The sequence below is a fragment of the Phaeodactylum tricornutum genome, chromosome 13 (assembly GCF_000150955.2).
Source record: "Phaeodactylum tricornutum CCAP 1055/1 chromosome 13, whole genome shotgun sequence".
NCBI lineage: Eukaryota > Bacillariophyta > Bacillariophyceae > Surirellales > Neidiaceae > Phaeodactylum > Phaeodactylum tricornutum.
This window is the reverse complement of record NC_011681.1, coordinates 651,652-663,529: the sequence shown is the minus strand read 5'-3', so window position 1 is coordinate 663,529 and position 11,878 is coordinate 651,652. Positions and strand designations below refer to the sequence as shown.

The 11,878-nt window shown below is 47.1% G+C and overlaps 6 protein-coding genes across 6 annotated transcripts; 4 read left to right on the top strand and 2 right to left on the bottom strand.

Annotated features, from left to right (window-relative positions):
• Positions 1-216: 216 nt before the first annotated feature.
• On the top strand, positions 217-612 carry PHATRDRAFT_6789 (predicted protein; the record flags this gene model as incomplete). Its single annotated transcript, XM_002181743.1, has 1 exon — positions 217-612. A coding segment is annotated over one exon (396 nt), but the record flags the coding sequence as incomplete, so codon positions are not given.
• A 1,463-nt stretch (positions 613-2,075) lies between these two features.
• On the bottom strand, positions 2,076-3,428 carry PHATRDRAFT_37674 (transporter, major facilitator superfamily and tetracycline resistance protein; the record flags this gene model as incomplete). Its single annotated transcript, XM_002181571.1, has 2 exons — positions 2,076-2,890; positions 2,960-3,428. The coding sequence occupies 2 exons, from the start codon at positions 3,426-3,428 to the stop codon at positions 2,076-2,078; spliced, it is 1,284 nt and encodes a 427-aa protein (XP_002181607.1).
• Positions 3,429-4,467: 1,039 nt separating this feature from the next.
• On the bottom strand, positions 4,468-6,218 carry PHATRDRAFT_47453 (predicted protein). The gene is made up of 2 exons (XM_002181570.1): positions 5,798-6,218; positions 4,468-5,726 (listed from the first exon to the last, which is right to left on the bottom strand). Exons 1-2 carry the CDS (start codon positions 6,097-6,099, stop codon positions 5,156-5,158), a joined length of 873 nt encoding a protein of 290 aa, XP_002181606.1. The 5' UTR covers positions 6,100-6,218; the 3' UTR covers positions 4,468-5,155.
• A 295-nt stretch (positions 6,219-6,513) lies between these two features.
• PHATRDRAFT_37671 (predicted protein) lies at positions 6,514-7,383 on the top strand (the record flags this gene model as incomplete). The annotated part of the gene is made up of 1 exon (XM_002181742.1): positions 6,514-7,383. One exon carries the CDS (start codon positions 6,514-6,516, stop codon positions 7,381-7,383), a length of 870 nt encoding a protein of 289 aa, XP_002181778.1.
• Positions 7,384-7,894: 511 nt separating this feature from the next.
• Positions 7,895-8,938, top strand: PHATRDRAFT_13987 (predicted protein; the record flags this gene model as incomplete). Its single annotated transcript, XM_002181741.1, has 1 exon — positions 7,895-8,938. The coding sequence occupies one exon, from the start codon at positions 7,895-7,897 to the stop codon at positions 8,936-8,938; it is 1,044 nt and encodes a 347-aa protein (XP_002181777.1).
• An 868-nt stretch (positions 8,939-9,806) lies between these two features.
• PHATRDRAFT_14064 (predicted protein) lies at positions 9,807-10,340 on the top strand (the record flags this gene model as incomplete). The annotated part of the gene is made up of 1 exon (XM_002181740.1): positions 9,807-10,340. One exon carries the CDS (start codon positions 9,807-9,809, stop codon positions 10,338-10,340), a length of 534 nt encoding a protein of 177 aa, XP_002181776.1.
• Between the last annotated feature and the right edge of the window lie 1,538 nt (positions 10,341-11,878).

Sequence of the window (11,878 nt, the reverse complement as noted above, 5' to 3'; positions counted from 1 at the left end):
TGTGAACAGCATGTAAAAGAGTTTCTACTATCACATCACACCATCTCAGTAGTTTATCCATTCGTCCAACATTCGCATTATAAACACGAGTTATCTACATGTACCTGCTCCACATCTGGTTCTGGTATAGTGAATGGTTTAACAAAAAACTCCATGAGCGTCCAAAGCCCTTTTCCAGACGCCGACGAAACATTGAAGCGACTCCGCGATGTTGGAATGGAACCAAAAGATTCACCCCAACACATTGGTTTAAAGCGAGCCTCGGTACTCATTCCCCTCTTCCGCCGTCCATCCTCGGGCATACATGTACTTCTAACCCAACGCCCCAAGAATATGAGAACGCACGCTGGAGAAGTTTGCTTCCCTGGGGGTCAGCAAGATCCCGAGGATGAACAAGACGACGTCGTGACCGCCCTTCGGGAAGCGTACGAAGAAGTGGGCTTGTCTCCTGAACACGTGCGGCCGATTTGTCGACTGCCTACTATAGAAAGTGTCAACCATCTCTGTGTCACACCAATAGTAGCCCTCGTTGAACCGTCCAGCGCTGCCGAACCTCACCAGCTGAAAATTTCACAAGCCGAAGTCGACGCAGTCTTCTCCGTACCCCTCTCGTACTTTTCGCAGGAGGCCAACCACGAATCAAAATACGAGGTAGTCTGGGCAGGCGGAGTTTTTATAATGCGTACCTTTCTCTATACTTCCGAGTTTGGAAAGACGTTCAAAGTCTGGGGGCTGACGGCACATGTTGCACATCAAATAGCAATGCTTGTGTTACACCCTACATTGGCGCCGCCATCAAATGCGACAACCAACAGTGAGGAATTTCGTGAGGAGGAATCGCTGATATCATTGGCAAATTCTTTTTACGGCTATCTCTATCAGAAAATTACGGATTTATCACAGCCATATTGGTCGCGGCGATTCTTCGTTTGTGAGAGGCATGTTTTGCATCAATACAGCAATGAAGGACAAGCCCTGCAAGCGGCTTCGTGTGCAAACAAACAGAAATTAATGGCCCTCCCTGATGCTAATGTACTCATAGGCAGAGAAGAAGAATTAGGGGGTAAGGTGCTGTACACGTTTTCGATCGTATCCCTGAATGGGCGACTCAGATGGGATCTGGCAGCCGACAATAAAGATGAACGGTCTAGATGGATGGCGGCCATTCAAGAGCGAGCGCATCAGAAATGACCCCAGCTCTGATCATAATGTATCCTAAAAATTGGGTTCTGTCGAGCAATGGAATGGCATTGTTGTGTTTTTCTCTGTATAGATTCTTTGCTGACGGGCTATACCGCACCTCCGCACAACCATTAAAGGGGCAATCCGTTACAAGAGCACAGTAACTATTGGCAAGGCTGTTGTCGAGAACTTGACCTCCTCCTTGAACTGAGAATTTCGTTGCAGCCGTTTGAGTCAACAATGAGCTCCAGATCGATATTGTCGAGTTGTGATCGGAAGTAAAAGTAATTGGTGGCATATCCGGTCCGTACATGTCTACAATACGAACGGTTTGGCTGCTTTCCGACATAACGCCCTCTAGGCAACCATACAAAGAATCTACATAACGACAACATTGCGTCCCTTTAGCTGCCCCGTCCTATTGCCACACTCCATTGACAGGAAACGATTTAAATTTTTATGTTTGAAACCATAGCAATCAAGAAGAACCGCATACTAAGCAAAGGAATCCTTTGATGTTTTCTTTGACTGTAAATGCTTCTCCAGAGCAGAATTATGGATCCTACAATGAATTATCACAAAAAGCTAATAATGCTGGTTTGGCCATGAATTCATCTGTAATGTCAATGGATGGGGATGGTTCCCGACTTCGATGGACTCGATTCAGCATCGAAGATGTAATTTCCAAAAACGCAAATATTAGTGTCCGCTTGTTCTAATAGGCACACATCAGCTCCTGTATTTTTGTACTAGGCAACGTCAATAAAAAGAATGTATTCTACTTTGTTTCGGACCTTTCAGTACAAGCCTTTATCTGAAGTCATAGATGTAGTTACTATATCCCGGTCTAAAAAGCGTCGGATGAAAGTATGTGACACTTTCGGTCACCGTTGTCATTGGCCCTTCTCTTTCGATTTTCGTTCCAAAGTAGTTAATGTTAAAGCCAAAGCAAGGGCAAGATCGATGGCACCACAGACGTTTGCGACCGGCCAGAATCCGGATGAGCCGGAAGCTAAAAATGACGTTCCTAGAGCGGGGCCACCCACACGCGCCAAACTGAACAAGCCGTGCTCGAGTCCCAACAATGCGCCCTGTTCATCCTGCTCTACTGCCCCAGTGGTTTGCGTTGTTAAACCCGTTGCCAGCATATGCGATGCGAGACCATGAAGAACCGAAATTGCCATGATATTCACGGGAATCGGAAAGCGTGCATGGGTCCCTTGAGAAATGACAAGCGCTGTTAAAGCTCCTAAGAAAGCCCGAATTAAAAGACCAATCTTTGCCATGCCTGGCGCCCCAATTTGTGATGTCAGTGGTGCCATACCTACAGCCCCAAAAACAGCAACAGCGAAAGTACTGCTGGACATGGACAGACCCAAAGTGGCTGGATCAAACTTGAGATCCCTTGTCAGCAATATCGGAAGAGCGGTGGAGTAAATCGAAACAGCCAATCCAGCAATAACTTTCACAGCCAAAAGTGGTAGCAGTATAGGCCTCGTGGCCATATTAAAAGAATGCCGCACCTCATCAAAGAACGATCGTTGCCGAATTTCTTTCCTATATGGAGCGTTGTTGGAGCTCGCCACCGTAGGAAGGAAGACTACAGAAAGAAGGACGGAAAGTAGACTTCCAAATACCGCAAGTCTCGCTCCAATATAAAGGTCACCATGATCTGCCAAAATTCCGCCCAGTACGGGACCAATGGTAGCTTGCAGCGAAAGTCAACATTTCAGTAACTGTTCAACTCTCCACAAATAGCACACGTCCAACAACGTACCTCCAATAGTGTACGCCGTAGTCATCCTTCCCAGGGCCTGGGCACGAGCGCTATCATCACCAGCAGTTGAGGTAGCTGCTGTTGCTTGCGCCACGAGAAACGCGTGCTGTAAAGCGGTTGGAAGTTTAGAATAGAAAAGCAAGTTAATGTCGGTCGCGACGGCTAAAATCGCGTACGAAAGTGCCGATGCGAAAAAGACAGAAGCTGACGCAAATCGGATACCAGCACGGTCCAACAAAATTCCTACCAGGGGGGAGCCGACTGTCTGAATCGCAGAAAAGAAGGACTGGAGTTCTCCGTATTTGCGTGCGACAGCATCGGCATCGTTGGCATTCTCGGCGAGAGTCTGGACCAAAAACGGCTCCACAGGTTTCTGGAGCTGGTAGCACAGTGCGTACAAAACGATATTCAGGTAGGTAACCCACAGCGCCAACTGATCACGCCTTGACACAAGCACGTGTCTCGCCATTTCCGACGGCGTGGTCGTCAATCTTCACAATCAGCTTTTCTCTGGCTATTGTTGACGGTGAAGGTAGTCATGGACGGAGAAATGTGAGTTTTCGACTTCTGAAAAGAAATACCTACTTCTATCTCTCGGTAAGGACAGTTAACGGTTTCTTAACCGCTTTAAACTATTTCGGTAAAGTTGCAAACTTACAGTTAGGACTTTGCCAACCCGCTTTATCCCTTGCTCGTAGACTCGCTACAGCGATTTCCTTTTGACTGAAAGTCAAACTTCCTTTCATGCCGATTCGCGACGTCTCGAGCTTGAGGCTCTGGTCCCCAACACATTTGTTTACCCGCTACACCAAAGGATGCATGTTGACAAACAAGAAGGAGATTCTCAGAGCTTTACCGTAAATTCTAAATCTTCCAGAAAGCGTCTTTTCATCGGAAACCTGCCTGATCACTGTGAAGACCTGCATGAGAAATTATTGCGCCATTTGAATAAAAACACCCAAGCCGACATCCGCGGGGATCAACTCATCTTGGGAGATTCCTCCGGAGCGGCGGCGCATGCACTTCTATCCTACGCAGGGAACTTAAATATTCTTGTTGCAAAGCTTCACAATACTGTATTCCAAGGCAACACATTGAACGTACAAATCGAACGCCGACGGAAGAGCAGCGGAAGCCATACCAACACGGCGTGCAGCAAGAAAGGTTTCGGCAACGCTTGGGCAACTCCTGCAGAGCCTGTATCAGCATCTACAGCTCCAAGCCTAGCGGTAGGTGAGAAGGAGAGGTTAGAGGAAGTGGCGGAGAAAATAGAAGAAATTGTATCGGATGAAATTCATAATTCAGTAGTGAATGGTGGTGACCCATTGACTGCTGCGTTGATTTCGACAGCAGCCTTGGCTCTGGTAGCCACCGCTGGATTTGAAGGCCAACCTACTAGCAATGTTCGAAAATGCCACGATAAACAAAAGCAAGACGAGACAAACGACTTCCGAACGCGAAGGCAAGAGTCGCTATCGGCTCTCATGGCAGAATACGGAGATTTTGATCCAGACTGGAAAGAGAAACAATTTAATGATGTCGATCAAGAGGTCGAAATAGCGGTTCAACCGTCCGCACCTCCCGAGAACCGATTAATGCCCCACGGCAAAGCTCCCATTCACATTCAATTTTCTTCGTTTGGGTACATTCACGGAGTTCCTGCCGATTGCAGAAATGGATGGAGCCAATCGTCACCTTTAAGTCCGTTTGATTGCCGTGATCTGTCGCAGGTGTCACATTGGCTGTCTTGGCAGGATGGTTTATCTAATGCAGTGAAGCGAGATTTGATGAAGAATGAATCACCGAGCGTTCAGGATTTTGCCAACAATATTGCCGATCAGGCGTTGACAGTCTTGGTGAAAGCTATTGAGGCGGGACACGGATACGCAGATTGTCTCAGTATGAATATTTTTGTTGGCAGTTCTTCTGGAAAACACCGAAGTGTCGCAATCTGTGAGCTTGCTGCCGCTCAGCTGAGAACGATTCTGCGCCTGAACGACGGCAGCCGTGTTTCACAACCATGCTCGGTTGGCACAGCACATCGCGATATTCAACGTAAAGTGAGCAATCAGATATCTTCCAAGGGAAAACAGAAAGATTTGGAAGATGACTGACGGCGTTGTGTAGCACTTGGGTTGTTCGATCACCTTGGCTTCTAGTTTAGAAAGTTTTCTATGCCAATGTGCGACCTTTTTATCATCCATTGTAGCGTAGGGCTAGCTCAGGAGGAGGTACAGAGTCCAATACTTCGGGGTACATGTTAAGGTACTCGCGTATCGTCGTCGATCGGTCGCACAGGTATGATTCATCGAGAAGTGAATTGAAGCACTCCTCCCCCATCGATTGCGCCGCCAGATAGCAATGTCGAAGATATACAGCACAGGGTCGCAAGCCTGAATCTTCCGGCCAATGCCAGATAGTTTCGATACCATTCTTCCGAAACTGCCGGTCAAAGCGTTCCTGACCCCATTTCTTGATGTATGCGGAGTCCGTCGAACGGACACTTAGCCATCCTTCCATGGAAGGATTACAGTTTTTTGTTAAACCTGCAAAGACAACCTTTTCGAAATCATACGACGCCTCCCGTTCCAGAAGAGCTCGACTGGGAACACCAGACAAGCCCTCGTTCGGGACATCAAAAGCCGAGACTACAAAGCCAGCACTGTCTTGGTCAAACTCTGCCGATGCTGAAGCTATTTGCAAGCTTGGCAAGTCGGCAATGCCAGTGGCAAAGAAAATAGACGCGGGGTGACCAAATACACGACGACTACAATCATGTAAGTGTTCGAGCGTTTGCCATGCAGAACATATGGAGTAGGAAGCTAGCAATGGACTCACTAATTTCTGATTCGTCCGAGGCGAAAGTTGGACAACTCCGGAAATGTACTCTTTGCCGACTTTTCAGACAAAAGCGAACCATAGCCCAGAATGGTTATGGTCTCGTCGGACAAAGGATCAGAGCTACCGAGTAATAAATTGTGGCTGCCGCTCTTCACAGTACCAAGAGGAAAGGATACAGACGCCTTTGACGACCAAAAGTGCGCACACTTTCCCCGAACGCTGATCTGACGTGCTGGAATGCGGGACACGGCACATGGTCTGTGAAGTAGGAGCGAGACGACACAAAAGCCTACTTGCATATTTCGATTCCTCCAACACCTCTCGTCGGTGCAGTCGTTCTACGCGACGAGTACACCGTGAAAACGAAGTCGCCAAAACCTGCGCAGTCGCAGAAGTTCGACTTTGCCATGGACACAAAGTCTCCGAAATTTATAGTCAACACTGTTTGGCTCGCTTATTGGATGTTCTTATTTGACTGTGGATTCGAACGACGGTGTCTGTTAATCTCACCGTAGTGGATACGTAGGTCCATATTTACAGTACATTCCATACAGGACGTGATGATACGCAACACAAGGTTAAATTATATGGGCTGTGACATACTACCTATGTCACATCACCAGATCCACTACCACTGGATTTGCTCAGGTGAACCTTGGTAGAGTATCTCTCACTGCAGATAAAGCGCGTATGTCGCTTCTTATAGTGTATCAATGTCTGAGGTGCAGAGAATTAATAAATACCTTTTGAAGATCATCGATGCTCTTTTCTGTTCCTCGGATCGACGCCTAAAACTGGTTTTGCCTTTCATTCGTCCGGCCCAATGCTTCGATGAAATAGGTAGATCCGCAGACATAATTGCACAGCAAGACGCTGTGTTCTGTACGGACTTGCAACTAGCTGCCATCATGTCAAGCCCAAAAATTCTCAAAACGGTCGTTTTCATGGGCAGTTCTCGGAGCGTCACTCCCCCATGGGGCGGTGATTTTCGTCTTGGGGACCGGGTGCTGAAGTGGGTTGAATCGACACTTCAAAGCCGCAAGGAGAAACTTGGTGACGAAATCATTACGCACGACTTTAGTGTTGTGGATCCGAAGGACGTGTTCGCAGAGGGTGGGGCGCTTGCGGAAATTAGCCGTGGTGATTTAACTGTGCCGACATTTTTTTTGAAAGAGTTGCCACCCAAAGCGCAAGCGCTGAAAGACCTCATTGATGCCGCCGATTGCTACGTGGTCGTTAGCCCGGAATACAACCATACCGTTCCTCCGGCTTTGGCCAGTCTCATGGGACACTTTGGAGGGAGCAACTTCTCCGCCAAACCTTCGGGCATCGTCACGTATAGTCCTGGGCCATGGGGTGGCATGCGGGCTGCCATGACAATTTGCAATATGTGCCATGAATTGGGCTGCTTGCCGGTTAGCAAATTGTGCGGTTTGCCCACCGTAGCTTCGATTCTGAACGAAGATGGATCTCCAATTGATCCTTCTCATCGAATGCTGGCTCAATTACCTGGTATGCTGACCCAATTGGAGTGGATGGCCGTTGCCATGAAGACACAGCGTGAAAAAACGGGTGTATTTTGATTGACAACAATGTTTCAAGAAGGTTAGGCATGCCCGAGATTTTGACTACTTGTACAAGGGATATGGAAGGACTATCGTTGTTTCAAGTTAGTTAGGAAGACCGTTGGGTTACTTTTACTCTGCGTTCACAGCCTAAATTTGAATCTAGTAAAATAATAGAATTGCAGGAAGTGAGGACGCGAGTTGTTCCAAAGGATACCCGTGGATCCAAAGACAGGTTTGCCTTTTCCAATATGGTGTTACATTATCAATTGTAATGTGTGTGCACTATCGGATTCCCTGGATTTACATCAATTACAGTTAGGTTAGTGAGCTAACGGTAAAAGCGGAGGCTTTTTCGATTGATGCGTTTCGCGTCTCATGTCGTAGTTCCTTGGCTTCGCCAAAGAGTTTCGAATCGCTTCAAGGGGGTGCCTCTCGAAAACAAAGGTGCACAGGAAGAACCGAGGGCCGCACTCATGTCAATGAAGCGAATCGGTTTCATCAACCCACTATATTTTTCAGTCCCACTATGTCTTCCGAATATTGCATAAACTTTTCGGATGTCAAAGCCGCGTACAAGAACACATCGGACACGGCACACCGCACCCCGGTTTTGACGTCGTCCTCAATTGACAGAATGATTGGTCGCAGGTGCTTTTTCAAAGTGGAAGCGATGCAAAGAACCGGCTCATTTAAATTTAGGGGAGCCTTGAATGCGATTCGCAGTGCAATCGCTGATCAAGCGGAGAAGCCGGCGATGTTTCAGGTTGTCACCCATTCGTCAGGAAACCATGCGCAAGCATTGGCACTAGCTGCCAAGCTGGCCTCCAGCGAAAACTGCACAGTAACCGCGACAATAGCCATGCCTAAGAATGCCCCTATGGTGAAGAAGCGTGCCGTCACAGATTTTGGTGGAATCATCGTTGAAACCGAGAATAACAATGAAGCCCGCGATGCCGTTGCGGCAAGGATCCAAACGGAAACTGGTGCCACTTTCGTTCATCCGAGTGAGAATCCGAAAGTCATTGCGGGACAGGGAACAATTAGTATTGAGCTCGTGGAGCAGATGAAAGAAATCCAGGAACATTTGCAAGTAATCATTATTCCTGTGGGAGGTGGCGGCTTAGCATCAGGGAACTGCATTGCACTTCGCGCTTTACTGGGCGATGATATCAAAATCGTTTTGGCAGAACCAGCAGCTCTAGACGACGCAAAACGCTCATTTGAGGCCAGGCATCTTCTTAGTCATTCTCCCGACAATAAATTGCAAAGTGTCGCTGATGGCTTGAAAACAACTTTGGGTCCGAACACTTGGCCAATTGTTCGAGATCTTGTCGATGACATATTCACTGTCTCGGAAAAAGAAATTTTATACGCGACAAAGCTTATTTGGGAACGCCTCAAGATATGCATTGAACCAAGCGCTGGCGTTGGGGTGGCAGTGGCTATGTCGAATTCATTTCAAATGAAGTATACTGCCGAGGCTGGCTTTTCTAACGTTGGTATTATTCTTTGTGGAGGCAATGTGGACATTCTAGAAGTTACTTCTAAAATGGAGCTCGTCGGACTCTAACTTACTGTTAATGGTATTTAGTCTAGTCCATCTGAGGGGTCTGGTACAAACATAAAGTTAGTGGAACCCGGCTTTCGTGACGCACGCATGAAGCATGTCCTGCGTGCGGGGCCGGCCTTACTCATAGTCACGGTCTCGTGTTTGCATTTTTACGACGACAAACGATCTAACTTGCTGTGAAATCAAAAATCCCGCCATCCGGATCCGTTCTCTTCTGTTTCCATTAGTCGTAAGGCCTCATCATTGTCACTACGCTCTACTTTCCATGAAAGTATTGAGACTCAGATTGCTCATCTGGAGCGCTACTGTGTGTACTGTGAAAGCCTTGTCATCCCAGACAATGACATCTTCTCCACTTCGTACCCTCTACGATCTTCCCGTGTCCAACAATGGAGCACGTTGCCGGATCATTCTGTACAAGAAGGAAATTCCATCTTCTGAAGTCGCTGTCGTATCGCCCATGGAGCTTGGAGGCCTGAAAACACAGGAATACCTGAAAGTGAATCCACAAGGGAAAATGCCGGCCATGGTCTGCACAGAAACGGGCCTAAACATTGCGGAGTCGGATACAATCTGTCGCTATATATTGTCAGTCTACAAGGATGGTCCGTCATTTCAGCCGGAGAATCCCAAGTCTAATTTGATCAGCCGTTTGCATGACATGTACCTTACCACCATCCAAAATTGCATGTACAAGGCTGGACCTTTCGGTAATTTTGGCACTCGCAAGGACGCTATTGCTGAATATGTGAAGCAGATGAATGTGATTGAAAGCTTGATTGATCCTGATGACGGTATGTATCTCTGCGGCAATGAAATCTCACTAGCCGATGCCACTGTTTTTCCGTCCATGATCTTTGCTGCGCATATGCTACCCAAGTTTGATATCGAACCTCCTCTCCCTCCCAATCTAAACAAGTGGTACAATCAACTGAAAAATACAGATCCAGTCTTTGAAAAGGTACACGACGAAGTGATGAGTGGATTGAATGCATGGGAGGAGAAGAATCGGTGGCATCCCATACTAGGTGCTGGTTGGAGAGATGAAGAACCTGCTACAATCTTTGACAAGCTTATGTCGGGTGACATTCCCGCTACTGTTGTCAAGCAAGACGACAAGATTTTTGCTTTCAAAGATATTAACCCAGCTGCTCCCGCTCATGTTTTGGTCATCCCCAAAGATCGCAGCGGCTTGACACGTTTGGGTAAGGCTACTGAGGAGCATACGGAAATACTCGGTAGACTATTGGTGGCTGCCGCCGAAATATCTAAAGATAAAGAGCTTGGCTTTGGAGACGGAGCCCGGATAGTTATCAACGACGGCCCGGACGGTGGGCAAGAGGTTCCACATTTGCACGTTCATGTTCTTGGAGGACGATCGATGCAGTGGCCACCAGGCTAAGCAAAGTTTCGTTCTGGCAGATAGGATCGGCATCGAGAATTCTCTATTTTCGACCGCAGAAAGATAATTTGCAACAACAAAGATTATTGAAATAAGCCTTAAATCGCTATTGCTTCTAAAAGAGGAAGGAGAGTTCTTGGTTGGAAGATCCCGTAGGCTACTTCCAACCAATCAATCACTCCACCACATGTCTATGCGTCTAGCCAACATACAGACTTCGATCAATCACTGGTGGAATTGAACGAATCTCCGTTCCAAGCTCTTGCTCAACACGTCGTAAGGAGTTGCGGTCATCGTAAGTTATGAGATTGACCGCCAACCCCAAATGCCCAAAACGTCCAGAACGGCCAATCCGGTGAAGATATGTTTCGCTGGTTTTGGGAAAGTCAAAATTAATAACAACATTTACCGACTGAACGTCAATGCCACGCGTAAACAAATCCGAGGTAACCAAATGCCGCGTGGCTCCGTTGCGGAACTCGTGAAAGACGCGGTTGCGATTTGCCTGTTGCATCTTGGCGTGAATGTAGTAGCAGGAGTAACCCAATTCAGTGATCTTCTTAGCCAGTAATTCAACTCTATTGACGGAGTTGCAAAAGATAATACTTTGGTTGATTTCCAGTTTTGTGAAGAGTGTGTTGAGGCAGTGGACCTTCTGGCGTTCTTCAACATATGCATAAAACTGAGTAATTCCTCGGAGTGTAAGTTCATCCATGAGATTGATGCTGTAAGGGTTTGGGACGTGATTTTTGCAAAATCCCTTTACCGTCATGGGGAATGTGGCGCTGAAAAGGCATATCTGGTGGTCCTTATCGCACATATCAATTATCTGTTCAAGGACGCTCTGGAACTCTGGGGAAAGGAGTTTGTCTGCTTCGTCCATGATTATCGTCCGAACCTTACTAAGATCGGCGACTTTTTTCGAAGCTAGGTCTAGAATTCGCCCCGGAGTAGCCACAATAATGTGGATGGTATTGTAAAGGCGCATGATGTCATCTTTCAGGGTGGTTCCTCCTGTTGTAACCATGCATTGCACACCCATATGCTTTCCGATCTCCTTCACAATGGCAGACGTCTGTAAGGCAAGCTCCCGTGTTGGAATCAAGATTAAGACTAATTGACCGAGCTTCACGTGTTAGGATGCAAATCTTAAGTACACTGTCTGAATAGGAAAGCTGTAGAGACTCACCCTGTATGTGTCCTTTAGTAGTGTCGGTTTTCTCAAGACACGGAATGATGTACGCTGCTGTTTTCCCTGTACCGTTCTTTGCTCGTGCCAGTACATTACGATTCTGTAGGATTACTGGAATTGCTTCTTCTTGGATTGGACTCGGTTTCTCAAATCCCTTTTCAAATATACCCATGAGAAGTTCGCGCTTAAGAAAAAAGTCTTCAAATTCTCTACCCTTGGTATCGGTCACATCCTCGGTTTTGTAACGTGTGTCTTTTTGTGGTGCTGTAAGACCATCTCTAAAAGTTCCTGTGCCTTCAACGAGGTCACCGTTACTCTTGGCAGCTCCGTTCTGTATCGAAGTCAT

What these genes read in the sequence shown, in the direction of transcription:
- PHATRDRAFT_47453 (XM_002181570.1), bottom strand. Translation starts at nt 6,099, where the DNA reads ATGCAAGTAGGCTTTTGTGTCGTCTCGCTCCTACTTCACAGACCATGT. An exon ending in CTCGGACGAATCAGAAATTA is followed by an intron (nt 5,727 to 5,797) that starts GTGAGTCCATTG and finishes ACATGATTGTAG; the next exon opens with TCGTCGTGTATTTGGTCACC.